Source organism: Phasianus colchicus, chromosome 4 (assembly GCF_987193195.1).
Source record: "Phasianus colchicus chromosome 4, bPhaCol1.hap1.1, whole genome shotgun sequence".
Lineage (NCBI taxonomy): Eukaryota > Metazoa > Chordata > Aves > Galliformes > Phasianidae > Phasianus > Phasianus colchicus.
This window is the reverse complement of record NC_143439.1, coordinates 63,707,469-63,733,407: the sequence shown is the minus strand read 5'-3', so window position 1 is coordinate 63,733,407 and position 25,939 is coordinate 63,707,469. Positions and strand designations below refer to the sequence as shown.

The 25,939-nt window shown below is 38.6% G+C and overlaps 1 protein-coding gene across 10 annotated transcripts in view; it reads left to right on the top strand.

Annotated features, from left to right (window-relative positions):
* Nucleotides 1-25,094, top strand: part of SH3BP2 (SH3 domain binding protein 2) — a 54,075-nt gene extending 28,981 nt beyond the window's left edge. For 3 of the 10 annotated variants that reach the window (XM_090139726.1, XM_031588303.2, XM_090139727.1), the window contains exons 2-14: nt 158-188; nt 8,888-9,027; nt 10,006-10,108; nt 12,231-12,348; nt 12,925-12,995; nt 13,385-13,473; nt 15,317-15,382; nt 15,913-16,507; nt 17,546-17,654; nt 17,972-18,027; nt 19,240-19,321; nt 19,565-19,624; nt 20,108-22,580. In XM_090139726.1, coding sequence (XP_089995852.1) covers nt 8,892-9,027; nt 10,006-10,108; nt 12,231-12,348; nt 12,925-12,995; nt 13,385-13,473; nt 15,317-15,382; nt 15,913-16,507; nt 17,546-17,654; nt 17,972-18,027; nt 19,240-19,321; nt 19,565-19,624; nt 20,108-20,245 — 1,623 coding nt within the window. In that variant the 5' untranslated portion in view covers nt 158-188; nt 8,888-8,891 and the 3' untranslated portion in view covers nt 20,246-22,580. Of the gene's footprint in view, nt 1-108; nt 189-226; nt 3,944-8,887; nt 9,028-10,005; nt 10,109-12,230; nt 12,349-12,924; nt 12,996-13,384; nt 13,474-15,316; nt 15,383-15,912; nt 16,508-17,545; nt 17,655-17,971; nt 18,028-19,239; nt 19,322-19,564; nt 19,625-20,107; nt 22,581-22,602 lie in introns of those variants that run through there. The other 7 variants (XM_090139725.1, XM_031588302.2, XM_031588304.2 and 4 more) reach the window with 6 other exon arrangements.
* Nucleotides 25,095-25,939: the final 845 nt, after the last annotated feature.

The window sequence follows — 25,939 nt, the reverse complement described above, 5'->3', positions numbered from 1 at the left end:
TTACGTTTAACTGTCACTTACCTGGCATTGAAAGTGGATTTCTGGAAATCCAGGCTTCACTTCTTCCCCTTGTTACTGATAATGATTGTTACTGTTGTTGTTCTGCAGGTCACCTGGCAGAAATAATTCTGATGCGTGGTTATTCTCATTTTCACAGGGCTGCCTTACCTAGCAGATGAAGTATTCAGGTGAGTAACTTAAACCAGCTCTTCTACAATACATAGTTGTAGAGTATACTGTTAACAAATTTATTCTCTCTCAATATACTGGATGTTTTCCCACTGTGATCTAGAATCTTGGCTTAAACTAGATTGATAGAATCACTAGAACAATAAAGCTTATAATAATCTACTCCTGATTCAAGCTTACTAGCCAGTAGAGCAGAATATAGTTGTCTTTCCTGTCTTGCTATACTACAGGCTATAACAAAAGAAATAATCTATGAACTCTTATGCCACTCTGAGTGGAACCTGTCCACCAGGACGGCTACTTGCTCTGGTGGAAGATAAGTGGTTTTTGTGCTTTTCTTTTATTCTCGTTATTGGCTTGTTAATTTTTCTGCCTCATCTCTTGCTCAGTCTGCTTTTATCTGCGGTCCATTCTTTCAGTTTCCTGTAAATTGGTCAGTAAGAGGAAGCTCTCTTGCTGCAGACAGCTCAAAACCTCAGCTGAACCAGTGCATTCATACCGGTGAGGTTAGTATAGCATATGAGATACATCTTTTATAGCTCTTGCTTTCGGTAAACTTGGGGTAGGTGTGGTTACTTTTGACTGAGAGCAAGAGCAGTTATTAACATTGGCAGAGATGATTGACTGTCTTTCACAAGCAGTGGTCTTAATGGAGTGAAAAGCAAATGTAAAATTGCTTTTGATGTTTTGGTTCTTCCTAAGTGAGATCTCATAATGTCAGAGAGATGAAGCGGCTGCTTTTGGTTGAAGTTTTCCCTTGGTGCAAGGCCTCACTGATACTGTGGGGATGAATAAAGGTTAGTAGTCTGAAAACTATATGCCAACATTCCTTGCAAAATTGAATTTTGCATTGTGAAGGAGGACTTATTTATTCCATTTTCGCTTCTGTGACAGACATGTTAATCAAACCCATTACAGTTTTGCATCTATTTGGGCTCTGTATTTGTAGTTTTGAAGCACAACCCTTCTGATTAATGTTTGGTCTAGAAAGCTAAGCTGAATTTTCATTCTGCTATATGAATGGTCATCTGTGAAACACACAGATGCTCTTTGGTGGTTTTGGTGTGTATTTGTTCCTCGCTAGAACACCAGCTTGTGCCTGTGCACATGTGTGTTCATTCTCTATGACCATCTGGACAGTGTTAGAAATCACCAGAAAAATCGAAAGGGGATCTTGGAACTTGAAATGAAAAACTCTGTATTTGTGAGTGCTTATATGAAGAGGGCATCATCAGAAAGATTAGAATGGAAAAAGTAGTACTTCAGGAACATACTGAATGTATGAAATATTAATTAAAAATGAGACTGCGGAGCCCAAAGAGCACTGTGTTACGTCTGTGAACTTTGGAGGGATAAAACCAATGTTAAAGTGTATCAGACTGATGTTTGGAATGGATATTCTGCTGTGTTACATCTACTCAAGCACTGTCTCTTTTGATCATAGGTTTTTTTTAATGAGGTAGAGATAAAGGCTGAAGGATAGTAATGCAAGCTTAAAAGAGTATGCTGGATAGCAGAGAACAATCATAACACAGCAGAAAACAGGGAGAGGAAGGACTGCTTTAAAACACTCTGTTAATTCTTAGTATCGGTTCCCAATTTCAATTTTATGATGCATGGGACAAATTAATTTAATGGAATCATAGAATCATCAAGGTTGGAAAAGACTTCCAAGATCATCCAGTCCAACTGTCCACCTACCACTAATATTTCCCCACTAAACCATGACCCTCAGTACAACATCTAAATGTTTTCTGAACACCTCTAGACACTCAATAAGATCCCTGGGCAGCCTGTTCCAGCACCTCACCACTCCCTCAGAGAAGAAATTTCTACTAATGTCCAAGCTGAACACTCCTGTCACAACATGAGGCTGTTTCCTTTGGTCCTGTTGCTCATTACACAGGAGAAGAGCCAACTCTCACCTCACCACAGCCTCTCTTCAGGGAGTTGTAGAGAGTAATAAGGTCTCCCCTGAGCCTCCACTTCTCCAGACTGAACAATCCCAGCTCTCTCAGCCATTCCCCATAAGACTTGTGCTCCAGATCTCACGAAGTTTTGTTGCCCTTCTCTGGATACGCTCCAGAGCCTCAATGGCTTTCTTGTAGTGAGGGGCTCAAAACTGAATGCAGCATTTGAGGTGCAGCCTCACCAGGGCTGAGTACAGAGGGATGATCATCTCCCTGTTCCTGCTGGTAGCACTATTTCTGATACAAGCCAGGATACTCTTGGCCTTCTTGGCCACCTGGGCACACTGCTGGCTCACGTTCAGCTGAGTGTCAACCAACATCCCCAGGTCTGTTCGTTCCACACAGACTGTTTCTTCCAACTTGGTATTACTTGCAAACTTACTGAGGGTGCACTCAATCCTTTTGTCCAGGTCATCAATAAAGATATTAAACTGGACAGGCTCCAATACCAACCCTGGGGGAGTACCACTTGTGACTGATCACCAGCTGGATTTAACTCCATTCACCACCACTCTCTGGGCTCAGCCCTCCAGCCGGTTCTTTACCCAGCAAAGAGTGTACCTGCCATCATTGACGAACTGCTGAATTGCTAATTCACAAACTGCTGAAATGTAGCATTCTTTGCAACTTTTGTTGAAAGATTTGTTAATTATACCACTGAGTCAGTTGACTATTGGTTCTTATTAAATAGCATCATAACATTGTCTTAATATGCTGCTCTTTACTGCACACAGTAAGTGTGCGGTGCTTACTCTCTGCTTGCCCTTCCTGTGCTGCCTGGAAGGAGCTATTCTGGAAGTAAGCTTTGCTCAGTGTGCTGGGTTATGTAAGTCTTGTCGATCATTCTGCAATATGTGAGTTGCTTTTGGACTTTCTGGCAAAGTGTGTGATGGCTGATTCCAGACCAGTGAATGATCTGAATGCTTTTAAGAGCTCCAAATGAAAATAATAATGTGTAAAACAATGGCATTTGTCTTTTACCATCAGCTGGTGATGCTTGTCCTGTAGTGTTGTTGTCCTTATGTTGTAAACCCATGGATAAGAATTTCATTGCCTTGTGGTTTGTGTGGTGACGAATGTACAGATGGAGCTTGCTCTGAAGCATGTATATTCTGCACAATCCTTCAGAACAACTGTTTCAAAGTTAGTGGGTTGAGGATGGAAGGACAAACTCCAGCCATAGGGGAGAAAAGGGAGATGAAGGACTTAGCATAGTTCTGTGATGCAAGGCAAGGACCTGAAGCATGGCGGCATGTCTGAGCCATGCCTCTGCTGGTGCTGCCTGAACACACTGTAAGGGAGAAGGGCTGCCTTCTTTTTCTTCCACGGGAAAGCAGTTGATGGGAAGGTGAAGAAGGGGCACGCAAGCACTGGAAAATCCCCCGCTGCGTGTCTTGAAGTCTCACAGAGGCTTGAGGTAACGCATGGCTTGATTTACAGCCTCTGTGGGATATTGGGAAATCTGACAAAGACAGTGCTGCCCACTGACTCTGGGGGGAAACAGGAAGTAACAAAGGAAACAAGTCATTGCCTAGGCGTCCCTTTTGGCCACGCTGCAGTGCAGATGTACAAGCAATCGGGGCACAGCTCCTCCTTTGTGTGTACTGTAGTTATCGCCGCCGCTCCCAGCCTTTTTATACACAAAAAGGAGAGGAGCACAGCGATGTTCCTGCCATGCCTGAGAGGGGCTATCAGCTGCTAATGGCTTTGTCCTCGCAAAGGAAACTATCATACGGTGAAAGTGTCAGCAGGAAAAGTATGTGTCGATCAGGCATGGTGACAAGGTGAGTGCGTGCTTCTGGCTTGTATTTCTTCTTGTATTTCTGTCATCTTTCCTCTTATAGGTAGAGAGCAGACTAAAGCTAAGAGAAGAGAACTGATGGAGGAAAAATGCTTTTAACTTCTGCATCTTATGCAGAAAATGGTTAAGAATTAGAGGGGGAAAAATGAGGACAGTGTTGGTTGGAAATGCTCACCTGATAAGAAAAGCAAGTTGAAGCAAGCTGAATGGAGTGAACTTGTTTATAACATGCACCTCTGTCAGGCTTAGTTCTCTGTTCCCTTTGTCCTTAAGATTTATTTCTTCTCACTGTTTGTGCTACACTTAATTCTTCTGAGAAACTATTGTGAAAGGGGCTGTTGGGAGCACTAAGAAATGCGATGTGTAACTCAGAAAAGTGGGAGAAACATGAAAGAGTATTTCAGGAATATAGGGAATATTTATTAAATAGTGGAAATAAGACCTGAAATTTTTGCAGAAAGCGGGTTTACGGATGATAAATATATAGGTGGTTGAACTGGAGAACTCATTTTTGCTCAGAATTGCAGAGAGCGCATTAGGAAAACTTTTATTAAACTTCTCTGTATATGCAGTGCTGCCTTAGTTTTGGTTCAGCCTTTTGTGAATACTGAAGTTTCAGTCATCTGTGTTAAAGAAATGAATGCATTCCTGGTATAAGTTACACGCATATTTAGAAGGAAATCCACATCCTGCTCTGCTAGGTTTTACTTTCAAAACAGTATTTAAAGATTAGATGTTATGAGATATCATGGAATTAAAATTTCTCTTGGACATAATTTGCTTGGAGACACGTGTGACAAATCCAGAACAGGTTTAATTTTTACTGCAATTCAGGAGGCTTGTGTTTTTGTTTTCAGCATGACCAAAGGGCCTCCAGTACTGACCATAAATATTATTATAACAAGTGAAAACTTTTAAGACAACTTTTGGCAGCTGTAGCTTCAGCAGTGAGGTTAATGTTATACATTGCAAGGCGTGGGGATGATCACATCTGCCATGTGTTCTGCTGAGGTTCAGCAAGGAACAAGGACTCATGGCTCTTCTAGGATGCAGCCTTTATTTGAATCAGCCTGTATCAATTTAATTGAGCTGACTGCCAATAGCTCATAAGGCCAAAAGGGGTAAATGTTCCTTCATAACACATCTGGAACAGATTATGTGGCTGAAGGAGTTCATTCTGATGCTTTTTGAGAAAGGTGTACTCATGGGATAGGCTTGGACTGACTTTACTGATAGTTCCAGAGTACGCTGCAGGCTGGCTTGGTCTGCCAAACAAAGTCTGGGAGACTGGTTTGCACGTATCAATTAATTACAGTATTGACTGTATCATGCTCAGTAGTGTTAGCTGCGCTGCTCTGTCTTTCGGAAAACTGTTGAGTGATGAAGCAAGTCCTATAACTGCTGTTCCAGTGTTTCCCACTATGTTTTAAAGTCTGTTGTCTCCCACAGAGGCATAAAATTGCCACGGGGGTCATCTGAGAAAGGAAGTGGTGCAAGGCTTTGTGTTGCTGCCATCCTCTGCTGGCTCAGCTGGTTCATTTCAACAGTGTTTCAGGGAAGAGAAGGCTGATTTAAGGGGCGCTTGTGCTGCGTGTGGGACTGGATGGAGAAAATTTTAAAATATGTACCTAGTCCCTTGGTGACAAGAACGGGAGGAATAAAGAACGGGAGGAATAAAGTATGTGGCTTTTACTAGAACATTGCACAAAAGAATTGGCATAGGTATTTTAGCATGTGTCTTGTAACAGAGGGCTGCCATCAGACAGGGAGAGTAGCCTGGCCCCAATGGCTTTTAGTGCAAGAGGCTTTGCTTATGCACCTGGGATGAAAATATGTAAGGGGGTCATTGGCTTGTAGAGCAAGAATATAACGGCATAAAAAAAGGCATCTGGGAAATACCTTTTTGTTCTTAATGATCACAGTGCTAATAGGCTCTACAGTGACTTTGATACTTGCTATTGACCATCCTTGGTAATGGAGCATTGATCTGTTCCTCATGTAATAGATTTAAAAAAAAATAAAAAAAAAAAAAATAAAAAAGAAACTTTTAGGAGGAATATCAGGAGTGGAAAGATCTAGTTTGGGGAGCTAAAGACAACTATATTATAGATGCTAACACCAGGAAAATCTTCAAGAGCATCAATTCTTCTTTCATCCCACCCCTAGAATAAAGATCCCGTGGATATTTTGTTTTGACAGCTTTCTCCCAGCAGCAGGATGCAAAATAGCATTTAGTGTTCTTCTAGGATTGTTTTGTACTCTCAAAAGAATAAAAAATAAATCTGCTTGGGAATAGATTCAAAGTACTGATTTAAGAGAGTTATTTCAAATGATTTAATCCGGAATACCAAAGTCCTCCCTGTGTGTCAGTAACTTCAGCCCCAGCCTACATATGAGAATGGGAAGTGGGAAAGGTTACAGTGAGATCCAGAAAATATGCATAGTCAAGCTGATTGCAGAGTTCTGTGTGTTAGGTGAAATATGTACTTGCCTGCGGGGAGTTCTGCCACACCTCCTTTATTCACGCAGGTGGAGGGGAAGTTTGAGGGTTTGGTCTGCATTTTCAGAGCTGTTTTATTGTAAATCTGCAGAGATAAGAAATGATTGTTAAGAAGAGGAAGCAGAACCTGATACTTTGTTGTCCTTCCTTTTGGTTAAATCCTGCACTGTCTGCACTGTAGAACTGGATTCTTTACCTGCTTGTTTCTCTGCTTCTATGTAATAATTTTTTTGTTGTCTTCCTGCTATTCTGCCTTTCCAGCAGCAATCCATGTAGAAGGCTGCCATGACCTAGTCAAACATTTGTGTTTCTGTATTTACCTAGGGAGGGATACCCTTGTCCCCAGTGTTTGCCTTTCTAGAATCTCAGCTTGTGGTTGTTTTGGATAACCTCCCTGAGGTACTTAACTCTCCCTTTTCTGAAATGTTTTCAATCTAAGTACAATAACACTGAGATTATTGCTTAATACCAGAGGGGAAGTGCTGAAGTCCTTTCTTCTGCTCTTTGCTATTTGAAAACAGACCCTTGATGATCTTCAAACCGTTGGATGGCATTGAGACTAATGCTAGAGTTAGATGGAGGAATCTGAGATCAGAGTATATCTGGCTGAATAAAAAGTTTGCTTTTGTTTCATCTCTTCTTCTGAATATAATTAGAAACAGACTGAAATCACTTCATCGTGAATTAGTTTCAAATGTTTGAATGTTGATGTACTAGCTCTTAAATTTAGAAATTTGCCCAAGACAAGCCTTTGTGTTCCTCATTTCAAGGAAATGGCTCTTAGTACTGCAGTGTAGCTTGGCGTTAGCAGCCAGCTGATTAATGCCCTATTGCCCTTTGACTTTTCTGCAAGATGTAGAGAAATTGAAGGATTCCTTTTTTTTTTATTTTAGACTTAATACTTTCCACTATTTTAGTAATTCTTAAATATTATAGGTCAACTTCTTGGACCTATTAATACACCACTATTGCTAGAAATTTCATTGCAGGGCGGAGGAGGAAGGCCCAACTCAGCTTGGAAAAATCTCAATTATGTGATAAGAACAAGAATGGATTAGAGCAGAAAGGATATAGTAGCAAAAGTAACAGCTTTTGGTGAGTAGGAAGGCACTGGAAGAGAGCTAGGCAGCTGTGGCCTTTCTAGAGCCTTACATCCTATCTGCTCCCCTTGAACCTGTTCTGTTACATGGTGGGACTAAAAGCCTGTGCAATTTTTCAGGCTGCCTGAAGAATTTCCCCTGCTAGAAACTGCTAGTGATACGTCGTCAGCAAAGGCTGAGCAGGTAGAACTCGGTGCTAGGCAGGTCTGCTGAAACGTATCCTTAGGTCTCCCTTTGCTCCTAACACACGCAGTGGGGATGAGATGCACTTTACTGTTGGCTCTGAGAGTATTGAGCTGTGCTATTGATTTCTGTTCCTGTCCCTTTCAAGGGAAGCAAACACAGGATCCATTAGATTTCAATATTGTACTACACTTTTTTTCCCCCCATTCTAAACAGTTATTGTTTTTTTCAGAAGTGAATTAACGGGTTTTATTCACAAAGGAGCTTTAGAGTTTACCTCTTACTAGCAGAGGCCTTGAGCCCTACACCTGACTGTTTTGTGTCTGGGTCAGACTTACTGTTTGGTTCATCTATGGATGGTTTTTTTAAATTGTTTTGTATTCTTTGAATGTTTTACACAATTCAGTTTTTAGCCCAATTCCGTTGCCAGTTGAAGGAAGAAGAGTCTCACAGTGATACATCAGGCAGGAAAAAACTGCTGCTTAAAAGAATAATTCTCCTGGTAACCTGTATAAGGTGGTGGCAGAAACAGTGGGAACTGCAAAGGCACTTGGTAGAGCGTGGCATTAATAACTGATGTATGAATGGAAGGCATCCTGCAGCAATCTGAGATGGATTTGATTTGCATTGTCACGTATGGCGTTCAGTGTAGGATTATACACTGATGCTATTAGTTAGAATAAAACATACAAATGTGGGAAGCATATTATTAATAACTGTGTATGGTTACTAAAATCTGACCATTGATGCCCTCGCTGTACAGAAAGTTATATTCAGTGCCCATGTGTGGTATGGAGCTTTAGAGAAGAAACTGATTTTCTTTCTAGTCTACGTGTTATCATCTGATGCTGTATTAAGATATAAAGAGCAAAATAACATTTATTAAGCACTCTTCTACTGCTTTGACCACTGTCAGTCAGTTTTGAGAACTGAATAAAAATAAATTGGGGCTTTCTGTGCTGTGTTTTTTATACCTCACAAACTTCCTGGAACCTATGAGCACGCGTCTGTCCTGCATACTTGACTGCTGAACCATGTTAGTTGTTTGGAAAACTTGGTTAAGGAAACAAGCTTTGTTTCTCAGTCTTCATTTCCTGAAGTAAAATCTAACTTTGAAACTGCTCTTAATTATTCTAAACTGCAGGAAAATGGCCTCAGAGGAACAGGTCTGGCCAGTCCCAATGAAGGCAATTGGAGCACAAAACCTTTTGACGATGCCTGGAGGGGTGACGAAATCGGGATATCTTCACAAAAAGGGAGGCACTCAGTTGCAGATCTTGAAGTGTAAGTTCAGTGGTTTTAATTTTTGCCTTTGGAGCCATAAACATGTCTCCTATTAATGAGCTCTTTAATAAAGCCAGTCTTCCTCTTACTTTTTCTGCATTGTAATACAATTTTACAGGAATATATGTATTAAAGACTCACATTGAAAGAATTTGCTTTAACTGTTTTGAAACTGTAAGTCTTAGATGACAAATGTTAGGACTGATTTTCTTGTATTTAGTTAAATCTTTTGTCAAGGCCTTAAGAAGTAAGACTTTAAGGCAGAAACAGATGGCAGAAACAATTTTGAATATTCTTTTACAAAATAAATTAGTGCTTAGCTTTTTCTACAGTTAGTTTTTTAGTACTGGAAAAATATCCCCATCTCCTGCTGCTGTCGTGAAATGCAAATTTTCTCACTGCTGAGATTAGATGCTTAGTAATAGTAATTACTTCTGGAATCAGAATCCGTTTAATAGGATAAAATATAAGACTTTGAGTTTAATTTGTATTCTAGTCATTTCCTATGCCTGTTTACAACTAAACTGTGTTTATACAACTAAGATTACCATCTTTGATAAAGGTGGTGGGAGAGTTGGCACTTAGCTTTAAGAGAAAAATAGAAGGACTTTATTGCCAGCTTTATGCATGTACTACTGCCACCTTTAAGAGGAAAGGAGATATGTTCACCCCAAATCACAATACGTTGAACTAAATAGCTATTTGTAGCCCACGTTTACATTCCTCTCTTGTTTCAGGCTGCACTCTTAGGTTAGCTTGTTCTCCCAGACAAGGAGCACAGGTGGAGGTCAGGCTTGCACTCTCTGGGTTTTCTTTTGGAGAGCTTCATGTGACTGGTCAGCAGCCAGCTGCCACTCCGCTGCTTTGTGCCCTTCTATAGGGATTAATGAAATTCACTTGGGCATCCTAACTTGGGTACAGCTATTGAGGACTGCACTGCCTTTGGGTTTATATCTTACTTGCTTTTTTCTTTATCAGGGCCACTGAGATTTGTGATTATCCATGAGGGATGCATTTATTACTTTAAGACCAGCACATCTGCATCTCCACAGGGTGCATTTTCTTTGAATGGTTACAACAGGTGAGTGCCAAAACTTAACACCTTAGGCCCTTGTACTTAATTGGGGTAGGAACCGCCTTTCGTTTTGAGTAATTAATTCAGCTATGTTTGTTGTTTTGGTCAGGCACTGGTCTCACATTGCAAGAGAAAATTCCTTTCAAATTGTATGTATGTTTCCAGTACTGTGCAAGTGTATACCCTTCATCTTTTGTAATCCTCTAGTAAAGCTTTTAAAATTGCACAGGACTTATCACTGCAGTGTGTTGGTCCTTGTTCCTTATTTAATGTGGACTTTGCACACATAGTTATGGATTCCTCCAGACGTTGGAATTGAAGCAGAATATTTAAAATTCCTGATTCGGTAACACTAATTGGTGTCAAAATGGAATCAACTACAGGAGTAATAAAATGAGAGAATACATGTGCAAAATGTCTGACTCTTTCCACTATACTTTCTAAATTTTAACATTTGCTTTTTAAGTTGAAGACAAAAATAAATGGCTTTCAAGATAACCAGAATCTCACTGAGTGCACATGTAGAGGGCCTACCAATTGCACTCAGTATTAACCTCAGGAAATTGCTGTTGCATATGATGCTAAGAAAAGACAAGTAAGATACAGAATGTAGAGAAACAAACCATTGTTGGCCCTAACTTCTGCAGTTTTATTGTGTTCATAAATGTGCTTGTTGTCTCTGCACTGCTTAATGCTCTTAGACCTTTAGGATAAGGAAATCTCTCTCATTGTAGTGGGGAGGCTTTTTAACTTACCACCACAACAGCGTATTTGCTGGGAACACTGCTGTAATGTGACCATGATACCAGCTTCTGTAATCATGATATTATGAAAAATGCTGTGGATTTTGTAATTGCTAGAAACTCTCATTGCTTTTTACACATGTCTGTATCTGCAGCCACCTTGATTGTAGAATTGGGACCAGCTCATAGTGTTATGCACAGACGTAAGCATTGTTGAAAAAAAGCTTGAAGTGAAAGAAATTTTCATTTGTTAGATTGGGCAGTTTCATAAGAGTGCATGAAAGCAAGTTACTCTAAGGGTTCCTTGGACTTCTATTTTTCAGATTTCATTCAATAGCGTGGACAGCACGTGAGACAGTGCTGAATGTTCTGGTGGCTCAGAATGTGGGAAACATTGCCATCCCTCCCAGACATATGATGGTTATTTTCCATAGTAACATCTCTACTGGTCTTAAATTAGTGAATGAAGCAACTTACAGTTCCTTTTGTGGCTTAGTTTCAGGCCAGATTAAAAACAAAACAAAACAACACCATCACTTACAATTTAAAAATTAGATTTGGATTCTAAAAAGATACCATCTGTTTCTTTGCGCTTTGCATTGCTCTTAGTGCCAACTGTGAGGTGTTGATTTACAGCTTTTAATTATAATTTTTATTTTTGTTTTTCCCAAAGTCATGTTCATTTTGATTTGGTACTAACCAAAAGTCAAAAAAACCTTATTTGTAGGTTTACAAGCTATCTTCCATAAATAGGATGTACAGAAATACCATATTCTGTGAGGAAATTAGCAAGGTTAAAAGTGTAGGAACAAGAAGAAAGAGAGCCTCAAAAACTTTCATTCATATTTCTCTATAGCTTGTGCTGAGTAGATCCTACTGATGTTACTTCTGGATTGCACACAGTCTTATGATTTTAGTCTCCTTATTCTTTCAAAACCTTATGGTGTGCATTTCTGAAGAGGATTCTTTTGTGCCTCTGTGAGGACAGAGCAGTGTTTTCTCACTTTAGAATCCCATGTGGAAAAAAATGAAAGGCAGGAAACTTTTCTAATTTGGTTTGTGGAACAGGTTGAATGAAACTTTTTCCAAAAAAAAAGTATATTAAAAAGTTTATTAAAGCTTTTTATTGAAGAGGTCAAAACATCATCTACGTCTGGTGATGCCTTTTCTCCTGTCAGCACTCTTGCATTATCTGTGCTATTGCTTCAATGAAGAACTACAGTTGCACACATTAGTGTTTTGGTGAGGTGTTGTTGCTGATCTTGGGGATTATTTTCAGCAATGTGGAGCAGGCTGGTAAAAATGCTTTCTGAGCTGTGACTTGCACGGCAGAATTAACTTTACAGATGAAGGGATTTCTGTATATTGGTTCTTCTGTTTCCCAGGGTTATGCGGGCAGCTGAAGAGACGACATCAAGCAATGTGTTTCCTTTCAAGTTAGTTCACATTAGCAAGAAGCACAGGACGTGGTTTTTTTCTGCTTCTTCTGAAGATGAAAGAAAGGTATGTTCTGCTTCAAGGGAAATCATAGTGCAGATGAAGAAAGTGGATTTGGGGCTTCCCTAAAATCTATGTGAACTGGGCACACAGCTGTAACCAAAGTCTGTCCATCTGGTTCTTTGGACTCCTGAAAATAACGCCTGAAGTTTTAACTATTTGTGCAAATTATAATTTGTTGTAGTGTAGGAATGGCTAAAAGTGGCATAGTCGATGTTACAGTTGTCTTCATATTCCTGGTTTTTAGCCGTGGAATTAATATTTGTATGGTAAACTTCTGATTAAGTATGAAATCTTCAGTGAAATCTCCTACCCATACGCAGACTGTGAGCAGATACGTGGCTTTCGGAGTAACAGCTGGAAATTCACAAATCAAAAGTTGAATATTTTGATACATTCTTGTAGGATTTTCAATAGTCAAAATATTTTGACTACTAAATCCTTTCAATACTTATATAAAGGTGTAGATAAATGATATTTCACTTGCACAGTCACTCTGGGCTTGCAGGAGAAAGATACTGTGCATCTTTGTATAATGATTTAAAGCTGAATGTATTGAATGCTGTGGATTTATTTATTTAGAATTGGATGCTGTCCCTGAGGAGGGAAATCGATCACTACCATGATAAGAAAGAAACAGTAACGGAATTCAGGTATGAAACTTTAATCTTTGTTTGCCTTTTCCCTCTCTTCTTTTTAGCTCTCAGTAGTGTTGTTCTTGGCTCTTTGCACCTACAAGTTATTTACTGCTAAGTATTAACAGCTGCAGTAGGCTCCAAGAATAAAGGGCCTACCTGATAGATAGATTAAAGAGTAGCAGGACAAATAAATCATTTTACTAAGAGAAATTAAAATGTTGGTTTTGTATAAAACCAATAAAAATATCAATGGCAGCAACCGATTTAGCTATTGATAGAGGAATAGATTGCTTCTGCTTTTCCAGTATTACTTTCCAGTGCTGCAGTCTTGCTAGCAGATGTCTTGGAAAAATAAAGACCTCTAACATAGTGATGCAAAAGAGACTCTGCCTTTTCTTTTGCAGTGACTCTGGTTCTGATGCAGACAGTTTCTATGGTTCAGTTGAACGTCCCATTGATATCAAGTATTCTCATCATTCAGCAGATAATGAAGGTGACAATTTTTAGACATTGATAAATGTTTTTTTTTTAATCTTGTTTTCCTTCTGGATTCTGCAGGAACTATTCCAGTAGCTGATCTAGTTTGCAACTGAGACCTAAAAATTATTGTTTTCATGAGGTGCATAGAATTGTTGTAATTTGAAATCAGAAACAGTCTGTGTTGTAAAACCATTACTAAAAAATAAGTGGTAACTAAAGGAATTCAGCCTTGGCCAGGAGGTGTCTGACACCTAATACAATCTTAATATCACCCCTAGTAATACAACCTTAAATTTTTAACTTACACTTTCATTAAGACCGCATGTTGGGAAGCTGTAGATCTAGCAGGAAGATAAAATATTTGAGTGTGTCCATAGGTCATAGTCTGGCAGTGCACTGTTATGGTTCAGTCTGGTTTCTGTGACAAGGGGGCAAAGGGATGCACAGATCCATGCCCTGGGGAGAGAAGGGTGTTGGGGGAGGTACATCCTGAAAGCGTGTTCTGACAACGTGGTGAAACACTGTGGAGATAGCTGCCTCTTATCTGGGCTGTAAAAACAATTCATCTGTCCCAAAAGTTAGCAGTAATTCACTCTGGGATGTTGTTGCATCTGTGCTGTAGTCTGCTTAGTGCAAACCAGAACTTCTCCCAGTTCAGGAAGATTTCGCATTAGACATTTGAATGGCCTAGCTGGGACACATCGGATAACATCCTTCAATGACTTTCAAACTGAGTAATTTTTTAAAGTAAGGCTTGAAGTGTGTCATTCTTAGCATTCTTTTTTTAATTCAGTTTGATAACTTGCTGTAACTTTCTGTGTATGTTTATTTTTTAGATAGAAATGGGGATTTTACAGAAAGTTTGTCAGATTGAGATTCACAGCATATTTCAGCAACTAACTTCTTAGTCAAGAAACTCAGTACAGTCCAAATGAGGAGACCTGCTTTGTGATCCTGCAGAATTCCTTTAGTAGGCATTTTCTGCCCTTTCAGATTTCTCAGGGTAGAGTTGATTGGAGCAAGTACTCTGATTTCCTGAAAGGAAATTCCTGACCGTTTTTCCTGACTAGGACAAAAAAAAAAATGGGAGTTTGACTGTGTAGGAAATCCGGTTGGATTGTTGCAAAGCAGAGGAAAACACTCATCAGCATTTTGTATAGGGTTGCGGTTTAGAACATCAGTGTTTATGGGAGGGAAGGGTTGTATACAATATGAATTATGTTTGGTGAGGCCTAGAAGCCTAAGTAAGGATAATTATTATAACAGTTAACTGATTTTTATCAGCTTAACCTTAGCCTTTTCCCCAGCCCCCACTGAACATCTTTCTCTAAGGAAATACCGTGTATTGTTCTTAAGGCTCACATCACAGACATGATGAGAAATTACTGCCTGGAGGCAGCGTGCTTTTCATGTCTTGATTATTTTGACTTAGAGACAACATTTAAGTCATTTGTTGTGGTGTATCTTGTTACCAGAGCAAGGCAAAAGATATCATTGTTTTGCAGATGATGAGGCTTTATTAGGCACCCATACTGCAAAGTCATAAAAGTTGCTATGGTAGGGTTGCTTTTGAGTTGCTGAGTTTCTGTTTTTCCAACTTGTTGAGCAAGTATATCAGTTTGTAGTTGTGCCTCTGTAACTGATCTGAATTTTTCTGAGGAAGGCGATGCCACTACAAAGTGTCACACCAGAGGTACATTTTAATTTCAAAGACAGAGAAAAACAAGTGTGTTATGTTCTTCATTCACTGTTGTAAGCAATGGCTTTCTTGATTGATGTCAAAATTAAAGAAATCATATGCTATAAATAGCAGAGAGGTGGTTGTCTGAGTCTGACACGTGGATTTTTACTTGCAGATTATGACCAGGAGGAAGATGATGAGTCTTACTTGCAACCAGATACGTCTGACATAGTGAAAGATGGTATGTGATTGCCTTTATTCCCTTCAGAAAATGCTGGCAATGAAGATCACATTTGTGTAAGATGCCAGATTGCTGTTTTTGCTTAGTCATACCTAAAGCACTGCAGGTGGCAAAATAACTGACGAAAGATAGGTATCAATTCTTGAGGAGTATTTAGGGTGAAAAGAACCTAGTAACAGCAGTAACAAACAGTATCTGGCAAGTTTGCTACCCTGAAGGACCTCTGTGTAGTACTCCAGTCTGGAGGAGGGGGTAATACTTTTTAAATAGTCTTTTTTCCTTTATTTCCTGCAAAGGAAAAATCCTTTGCTAAGTTGACATAACCCGTGCCTGACTAAAAATTGCAGGAGGTCAGTACGTGTAGTGTGCAGAGTTGTGCTGAAAGTTGAATGTTTACCCAGCATTTCAGGAACTATCAGACCAGATGCTATTAAATATATCTTTAAACCATAAAAAATAAAAGTCTAGTTTCTTGACATGTTTTCTTTCTCTGCAGTGTGCTATATTTGTTGGGTATTTTCTTTGTGCAGATATCATGGTCCTGCCCCCAGCCTACCCACCTCCACCGGTCCCTCATGTCAGAAAAGCTGCCTACTCAGAGTCAAGGTCACATTCTTTTAGTGGAAAAACTGCTGGTTCAGCAGCACCACCACCACCTCCAAAAAGGAGCTTACCTGAGATCAAGACAGAGGATTTCTTCAGTGTGAGAGAGCCCCAGTTACCGTGCCGAGCTGAACCTAACCTAAAGATTCAGTCCTCCAGCCGGAGACCAAGTGAGCAGCTGCCTCCTGTGCCCCCTTTACCTCTTTTCAAAAAGCCTTTTTGTATCAAAGAACCTTCCTCACTGCCTCTGGAATCACTGCCTCTATCTCACGTTCTCAATACTTCAGAAGGATGCGAGAAGCTAAAAACCTTAAACCTTTCGCCACGAACTCCTCCTCCGCTGCCAAGCAATAAACCCAAGTTGTCCCAGATAACAGAAAAACCAGTAGAAACCAAAGTGCCAAGAGAACATGGTAAACCAGGACTGTTTGTGCCACCAGTGCTTCCGAAGCCACCTGTGCCAGGCCACCAGCATCCTGTACTTAAACCTAGACCAGAGAAGCCTTCATGTCCCCAGTTACAGTAAGTGTGAAAATACATCCCAGTATCAAATTTTCCATGGAGTTTTTGTTAATCAGTTCACAGACATCATTTGTCAGATTCACGTTAATGTCTGCTAGTCTTTTCCGCACCATTCCTCTCATTCTTTTTTGCCTGAGTATTTGTTATTTGGAGATTTTGTAATGAATTTTACTTTTGAAATAATTCAGAAATAAATCTGAAAAAAAAGAAGAAAAAGATCACTTGGGGAAAAAAAAACAACAAATCACTTTTTTTTTTTGTAGTTTGTTTTGGTGGGTGTCTGAAAGACTTAATAGCCTTTAATCATAATGAATAAGTCAGAAAGTCAGTGAACCACAAAAAAATAGTTTTAGGTCACTGTGGACACAGGAAATACTTATGTTAAGATCAGCTTTAGTGAGGGATGTGCAACTAGCTATGATGTTTAGGCTGTTGAAATTACTTTTGTCAGATCCTTCAATTTTATAGAAAGAATGAACAACAATTTAAATGCAGTACAAGAAAGAGAGATGGATTTATGGGAGTGAGTCCATCCACCGAAATGTTTGGGCACGTGATACATAAGTAGAGGCTGAGAGAATTGGGTTAGTTCAAACTTTAGGAAAGCTAATAGGAGATGTCACTCCTGTTTACAACTACTCAGTGGCAAAGCAGGGAGAATACAAAACAAAAGATCTGCAGTGACATGGCAAGAGGCAACAGACAGAAGTCATGACCTTAGAAATTATGGTTAGATATAAGTTATATTATAATTTCACCTTGTGGATGGTCAACTCAAAAAGGCTGTGGAATCTCCATTCTTGGGGATACTCAACCAGACACAGCTGCCTGAGCTATTTGGACCTGCTTTGTGCAGGAGCTTGGTCCAAATCATCTACAGATGTCCCTTTCAACCTACATTATTCTGTGATTCTAGAGCTGATAAGTCCTAAACTGAAACTTTATCTCAAGTTCTAGTTTTATTATCTTTTCAGTGGTTGGTATATTTGTTTTGTTTTCAGTGAAGATGTCCTTCAGTTTTTGTTCTGTTTCTGCCAGGAGATCACCACCAGATGGGCAGAGTTTTAGAAGCTTCTCATTTGAAAAACCAGCACTGCCCTCCAAGCCAAATCAAGTGAAAGATGATTCTGATGACGACTATGAAAAAGTAAGAACAAACAGATGATATATTCTTAAAAGACCATTTTTCCTGCTTTCTCTGTGGGAGAGCTTTGGGACATGTTTCAGGGGGAAAAAAGGAAAAAGAATCTTCTGAAAATGCAGTGCTGTGTGATTTGTAGATTTAAGAAATGCCTTTATAAATTCTGGATTGTAGTCATTGGTATACACGAGGAAGAAACATAAGATTAAAACACTACTAACAAGTTCAGATATCAACAGCTGTAGCTTGTTTGGATAACATGTTAGTATTTTGAGTTTTCATTGTCCTTCGTGGTCACTTAATTTCTTCGTATTTTCCTACAGGTTGAACTGCCTACTTCAATATTTATTAATACCTCTGAATCCTTAGAAGTTGAAAGGTAGATGTGGCTTTTAAATGTTGCTTAAAATCCTACAAATATATGTATTGAACAGTAGTTTAAAAATCATTTTGAGATACATAATTTGTGTTTAAAAACATGGGAAGATATTTAAATCACTTTAATGTGGAAATGGCTTTCCAGCAGAGATAGTTAAGTGCTCATGTATCAGCTGAGAAAACAGAGTGCTTATAAAATGATTTTACCCCCTCTGGAAATAATTGTTCTGCCAGGATGCTAAGGGGACAGAAAGCCAGATCTTCTGTGACATGTTGCTGATTGCTAGAACAGTAAAATTCTGTCCAATATGATGTAATATAAATTATTACAACTGGGACAAATTTTTAATAAGAATTGCCAGCAGTTTGCCCTTTTGGCTAAAAAGGGTAATGTTATCCTGGGGTGTACTAAAAAGTGTGGCCAGCAGGTCAAGGGAGGTGCTCATCTCCTACTCCACCCTGGTGAGACCATATCTGGAGTGCTGTATCCAGTTCTGGGCTCCCTAGTTCAAGAAAGACAGGGAACTTCTAGAGAGTCTGATGCAATGCTTCAGAGATTGTAAGGGGCCTGGAGCCTTCTCCCTTATAAGGAAAAGCTGAGATACCTGTGTCTGAGGAGATTCGATTTGGATATTAGGAAAAATTTATTCTCAGAAAGAGTGGTAGTGCATTGACACAGGCTGCCCAGGGAAGCAGTGGAATCGCCATCCCTGGAGGTTTTCAAGAAAAGGGTGGATGTGGCATGTGGCTTAGAGGGCATGGTGGTGACTGGTTGGTGGTTGGACTTGGATGGTCTTAGAAGTCTTTTCCATCCTCAGTGATTCTGTGATTTTACAATTAGCAAGGACTATCAATATCTAAGGGGCAGAAGTGGATGGAGCAAGGCTCTTTTCAGTGGTGCCCAGCGACAGAACAAGGGACAATGGCCACAAACTGGAACACAGAAAGTTTCATTTGAACATGAGAAAGAAGTTATTTACTGTGAAGGTGACAGAGCACTGGAACAGGCTGCCCAGAGAGTTTATGGAGTCATCTTCTCTGGAGATACTCAAAACCCACCTGGACACCTACTTAAGTAAAGGGGGTTGACTGGACTAGATGATCTCCAGAGGTCCCTTCCAGCTCCTATAATTCTGTGATTACAATAATCTACATGCTAATGTTTTCTAGATCAGATAAGTAACATGTAATTATTTCATTGTTTTTATTTTAGGATATTTAAAGCTACTAGCCCAAAGGGACAGCCACAAAATGGATTATACTGCATTAGGAACTCATCTACTAAGGCTGGAAAGGTAAGTTGCAATTGCAGAATCTACCCCTACAAAAACCTTTTGGATTTAGAGATGCTGTGTTTTTACACGTTAGAAGTACTTAGATTTTCTTGCTTGTTGTTAAGTACTGAAACAATTGCTATTATAACTTCAGTGATTTTGTTTTTAATAGGCTTGTCAGTTAACTGTAAATAATTCTTTAATTATGCATCAACTTTGAGCTTATCAGATTAAACTGATTTTGTTGCACTTTTCATTGTTAAGGTATTAGTTGTATGGGATCAATCTGCAGAAAAAGTGAGAAACTACAGAATATTTGAAAAGGTGAGTTGCTCTCCTCAATATGAAGCTTTTTGTGTACGTTTATATATGTATGATATCATGTACATATGACGTGCAAGTATATGCATATGCATCACAATTAACAAGCCAAACTTACCCCAGCCCTAAAAGTAAGAGCAAGCTGCTTTACAGTATTTGTTCCAGGATGAGAATTCAAGTAATCGGACCTGGGCTTTTTGATTGCTGTACTGTACAAAAGATAAAGTAGCTGCAAATGTCCAAATCTAAATATCAGCCCCAGTTACATTCTAGGGGAAGGGCTATGAAGTTCTTGAGTTTAACTTGGACTTACTTGTCTAAGTGAGAAGCTTGCAAAGCAGCAGCTTGATAGAAAGATCTTAGTTGTGATAATGTATTTTACTTCTTGTTGTCAGTATTTTTGGGTGGGTTTTTTTTTTTTTCTTTTTAAACATTGAGTAGGAAGTATTGCAGCCAGTGACTGTGTATGTTTCTGTTCTACCACAGGATTGTAAATTCTACCTAGATGCAGACATCATGTTTCTGAACATGGGGAGTTTGGTTGAGTACTATAGCACTCATGTCCTACCTAGTCACGGCAGCCTGATTCTTCGGTGTCCTTATGGTTACTCTAAACCGAGGTGACAGAGCTGGCACAATTCACTGACACTGAGGAAAATTGGGTTCTCTGCTGTCTTGGAATTAAATGTGGACTTCTGCCACTGTTGGATTTCTCATTGTTTGCACACAGAACCTGAGTTTATTTCAATCATTTGTTCTCATGTGAACTATGTCTCCACTTAATGAACTCTTGGTAAAGTTTTATAATGCAGACCAGTGGATTTTGTGCCTTTCTCTCAGAAAGATCTGAACAGACTATTCTATGAAGGCCATCTGCGGCACCTGCACCTTTTTTTTTTTTTTTTTGAAACTGCTGCTATTACTGATCTCCTTGGAATGTGGAGGAGAACAATGTCCACGTGAACAAAGAAGTGTTGTGAATACAGCCAAAACGGAAGAGGGAAACTTCTGAAAATACATCAGAATTCATTTGTGGCAGGGAATACTAATATTCTGACTTGAAGGTTTTTACTCCTTAAGTCAGGGCTGGTGCTGAGCTTGTATTACTTGTATAGTTGATGTGTAAATAATGAAGTCTTTTGTGCAAATAATTTGGTTTACTACAGGTGAAGACGATTGGGAAATGCGACATTTTCTAAGCCAGTTGATACATAAATGTAATTTGTGATTACAGTGTCCACAGTAATCAGTACTGGCATACTGTCTGACAGATAGGGTTATGGCATCATATGTATTACTTAAGAACACTTCAAGTAGGTCTAGGTAATGCTGATTTGGTTTTAATGGGAGTCCCATTCCTTATTTGCAAACCAGAAGGTTTTTTTAAACACAAGAAAAAGCTACAGTTATTGTGATGTTACAATTATTGTATAAAATTTTGTGGTCGATTTGTGAGGATCGGGTTGTCAGCCAATTGCATTCTCTTCTGTTCCAGTGCAAAGCATCCTGTTCTAGTCTACTTTTTGTAGAACTCTACTAACTTTTTCATTATTAAAATCTCTATTAGATCAAAGCAAATGCAATGCAAACAAGATAAAATTAGTTTTTAGTGTACCATCAGCAATATCAATTATAGGTGTTTGCAGGGTGCTTATGTTTGTTCCCTAATATCATGGGGACAGGTATCCTAAACATAAGGGCTTGGTGGTTCTGAAATTGCCCTATTCCTGAATTTTTGTAAAGAGAAAGCTATTTTACTGATCTGCTACAACAACTTGGTTAATTCAAAAGTACTGTCAAATTATTATATTTAATAATGTTTATGAGACTTAATAAAAAAAGAATAATTTGCTGTAACTTTTGAAACAGGAGAAGCTATCTGGTTTCTGTCAGTTTGAATCCATAAATTTTCTGCTACCCTTACAAAGGTTATACATGTCAGGTTTAATCTTATTGTTATTAAATGGTCACAGCTTTAGAAACATTAAAATGTTACAGAATGAGAATTTCGTTTTATGAAAACAGTAAAATAGGATTTAATCCCTAAGGGATTTTTCTTAATAAGCTGTAATAATAGGATCTCACATAGAGCCAGCAGTTCTTACCTTAATTTCTTCATTTTGTTTGAGACTGATATGCACAATATCAGTCATTTACTTTCTGTTCCCACTGTAATAAACTTTTTTGTGAGCGTAAATTAAAGAATGTGCTGTACTTAAATTTCAGATTCTCTTGAATATCGGATATGTCAGATTTGTAATTCCTTTTATTTTAAATAAGTATGCCTGTGGTTCACTGATCTGATGTGATTCACTCCACAAAGAAAGCTCGGCCAACAAAGCACTCCTAAAAACATTGGCACTTTTAGATGCGTGTATCTGTATTTTAGGCAAGCTCTAGTTTTTTTTACAGTATTTATATGTACTGTTTACAGAGTAAATTTTTCTCTCTCTAGGAATAACTGACTCACTTCATCATGACAGTCATACTTACAATATGCTATGGGGCCAAATTCAGGTATTAATTTTTTTAATTTTTGTTTGCAAATATACTCTCAAGATTTTTGAACTGTAAAAATACTTGTGTAATCCAGTACCTATAAACCATAATACTGTCTTTAGCTGTATAAGACTTGCAAATATGTAAATGTTAATTTTCTTTTTATACAAATGTATATATTTCTGAAATGGATAAACTTCCAATGCCAACTCACCTATTTTGTGCAGTCTCACTGAACTTGCTGAGTACGTGCTTTAATACCTTCTCTTGTAATTGTGATAAGTAGTGCTCTTCTAACTTCACATTTAGAAGAGTTAGGTTTTAACCCTCTTGAATCAAATTTTTTTTGTAAGCAACCATGTCAGACATTTGGCATTCTGGCCATCAGATAACGCGGCTGGAGGTGAAAATTATCCATTTTATATTTACTTCCAAGGTTCTTGAGTGAGAATTGAGGACTGAAGCATTCATTTTATCTACAGATACAAAATACAAGTGCAGCCATAATAAAAGGTACCTCAGAGGAACAGGAATGCGCTGTGCAAGAGAGCCAAGTCTCCAAAGGACTTCTTCAGCAGCTTGCAGGAAGGAGAGGCCCTTTGCATTTCCCAGCACCTAACAGCCCTTCTGTTCAGCAATGTTGGCATAACCCAGCAGGTTTCTCTGCCTCCTGAAGGCAAGTAGAAGGGGCAGCTAGGGACACACTAAGCAATTCTTCCAGATGGATTCCAAAGAAATCTGCATTCACACTCCCTTCTGAATCATCTTGCTCCTACATACTGTTCTAGTCTGTTTGGTGGAGAATTAGATAAAGTTACATTTCTGGTGTTTGTAGGGAAGAAAGGCACAGTTCAGAGCTCAGTCTGTCTCCTATGCCTCTTACACATCTTATACACCCCCACTGCAAGCTCCTTATCTTAAAGTGGTTTGGGGGAGAAGTGTAAAAGCAGTACTTGGCATGCCAAAATATGCAGTTTGTGAGTTTGGTAACATACAAATCAAAATAATTGCTACTAATTTTGGATAAAATTCTGCACTTTCTGACCAAATTTCTGTGAAAGCTTTGTATTTGTGGAGGAATAATTCTTCTAGGGAAGAAAAAAAAACGAAAAACGAATGGTTCTGAAAATATGGGATTTAAAATGGGACGATCAGTACAATACAATACACTGCAATAAAGGAGCAATAGGAATGCTAAAAGGGAATCTGATATTGAGCTTTTCTGTGAGACTGTGTGCTACATGCTGCTGCTTTTTGTAAGCTATCCCCTCAGAACTTAACACTTTTCAAAAGAATGTAAATAGGCAGTGAGAATATTTGTGCCCTCTGTTCTGTCTTGCTTTAGAAAATTGGAAGGAATAGTGATTTCTGAAGCCTTGATGGTGATTAGTTTGAATTTGGTGACATCTGCTGGTCAGCCGTTTCCATGCAGGGCTCTACCCAACAGCAACCCAACATGAAACATGTACGGATGTCATTTGAGTGGACATCGTCCTTAAGTGACTTTGGATAGGAGCTAGTTTAAAGCCTAACTTCAGGTGAAAAGCTGATGAACTGCCTCTTTGAGGGTGAAAGCATCTTTTTGCTCGTGTTTCTTACGTAAGTAGCAACATTGTTAAGCAAAATTAGTCATCTGAATGTATTTTAACCTAGATGATGACAGAATAATATAAGCAAGAATATAAAATTCAAAACAACTACTTTGAGATATAACTTGCATAATCATAGAATTTACACAGACATCTGAGAACTACCTAAATACCTGACATAATGAAGCACTAAGGAGTTGTTCTGAACATTAAATACTTCACCTAGCCTAAGTGTCTGATGTTGTAATAGTTTCCATCTTATTAAGAAGTCAATGTTTTTTTTCTAGAAAGAGAAGCAGTCTTTGATGACCATGATTACAGCCTCCTAAGAGAACTCTGAGCTCTCATATTTAAAAAAAAAAAAAAAAAAAAAAAAAAAGAAGTAAATGCTATTAAAACCCTTGCAGAGCAGAAAGAGTTTGAGTTAACTTTAACTTGGGCAAACTGAAGCACCAAAGTTCAGAAAGCTTGGTATGTCTTGTAACATAGTCAACCCTAAAATCTACTCAGGACTTCCATTCCTGTGCCTTAAAATACAGGATAGTAGTTACTGTCAGTTATCTGTACCTCATTTCTTACAACTGCTACTTACTGGGAAGCATTTAACCCAGCCTCTCAGGTTCATGATGTATGTGACCAGAATGGCAATATAAGTATTGTTTTTAATGTAATTTTGCTTCTACATAACTCTAACGAAGTTGCTTTGTACAGAAATGACAGTAGTAACTGCTTGTGAGACTAAATCTTGGAAATAGATGGGGAAAATAAAGGGAGACCCATCTGACCCTTCTTTGGGTTAGTGCTTTGCTTTTTAACAGTACCATATTAATTCCTTTTGGGCCTAACCTTGATCCATCCAGTTCTTGTAGTGGGAAACAGACATGCACTTCAGTAATGACTTTTTTTGCACAGCTGGGGTCTCACAGTTGTACTGAAGGCCATTGATGTGAAAAGTACATCACAGACATAAAGAGAGTATTCTGTGTGATCAGGGTTTTCTTACAGGACAACAAAGAAGAAAGATGTCCCAGGTGTAGCCTTGCAGGCTGTCTGTCAGGGATTCAGTGATTACACTGTGCTTTGATTTATGCTGTGCTACCATTCATACTTATTTTTCCAAGTAAATGGCAGCTACACCTTAACTGTGGGGTGCTGCTGAAAATTTGCCTTTTTAAAAATTAAATATGATTTAAAAGACTTCAAAATGTGTTCTTCTAACATTAGAAAGCTTCTCCCAACATAATTTAATTTTCTCTTGTATGTAGTAATAATTAATACAAAGCTTTAAACAAAATACTTTTTTTATCCATGTTTCTCAGCCCTCCTCAGTGCTTTGAACTTGCCCTAATGTCGTCTTTTTCTTTCTTTCTTTGTTTTATTCACCATGGCCTGTTTTTGAAGTCCCAGCTCTTCCAAAGGTATAACTTCTGGCAGTGGCACTTTTTCTCCTATTACTAAAGGATAATGTTTAAAAGCAACTGTAACTTTCAGCAGCTTTAGTAACTTTGGAATTAGCACAGAAGCAACTTGTATTGAACATAAGCATCGTGTGCCTTCTAGACTTATGAAGTCATAAATGTTGCAGTTAAAAGAATCTGCTTTATTTGGAGAAGGATTTTGGCAAAACAAATCCAGACCTCCACAAGCAGTGTTGTAACATTATGAAGAGAAAGTCAGTTTCTTGCTTTTTGGCTAAAGCTATCACCCTTCTCTTTTGCTATCGCACGAGTTGTATTAAGAAGCTTATGCAATAACATAAGCAAAACTCTTATTAACTGACTTGAACCATGAAGCTAGATTGATATTTAATCTGAATAGCGTACATTTTTCCGATTCCATCCTAAGCATAAAGTCAATATTTTTCAAACTTAAAGCCAAAATTAGCCTCTCAGTTTAATAGAGCGTATGTAAAATCTCACTGCTCTGCCCTTTCCTCACCTTAGCTTCAGTTCTCTTTTTCAGATGCAATTTTGTTTGGTTGTGGAGAGACATCAAAGCAAACCAGAATGTGCTTTTCCAGGTAGTTGTTCTGTTAGATCTTCTCATCTATATATGCCTTAAAGAACAGGAAAATTCTCCTTCCTTACATAAACAAATAAAAATAAATAAGTTTTTTTTTTTTTTAAAAAAAACCCTCCTGTGAAGAATATAACTGCAGCCAGGACAAAAATAAATTTTCTGATAGTGCTTTTGGGATAAACTTACCAACATTGACCAACTTTTATAATAC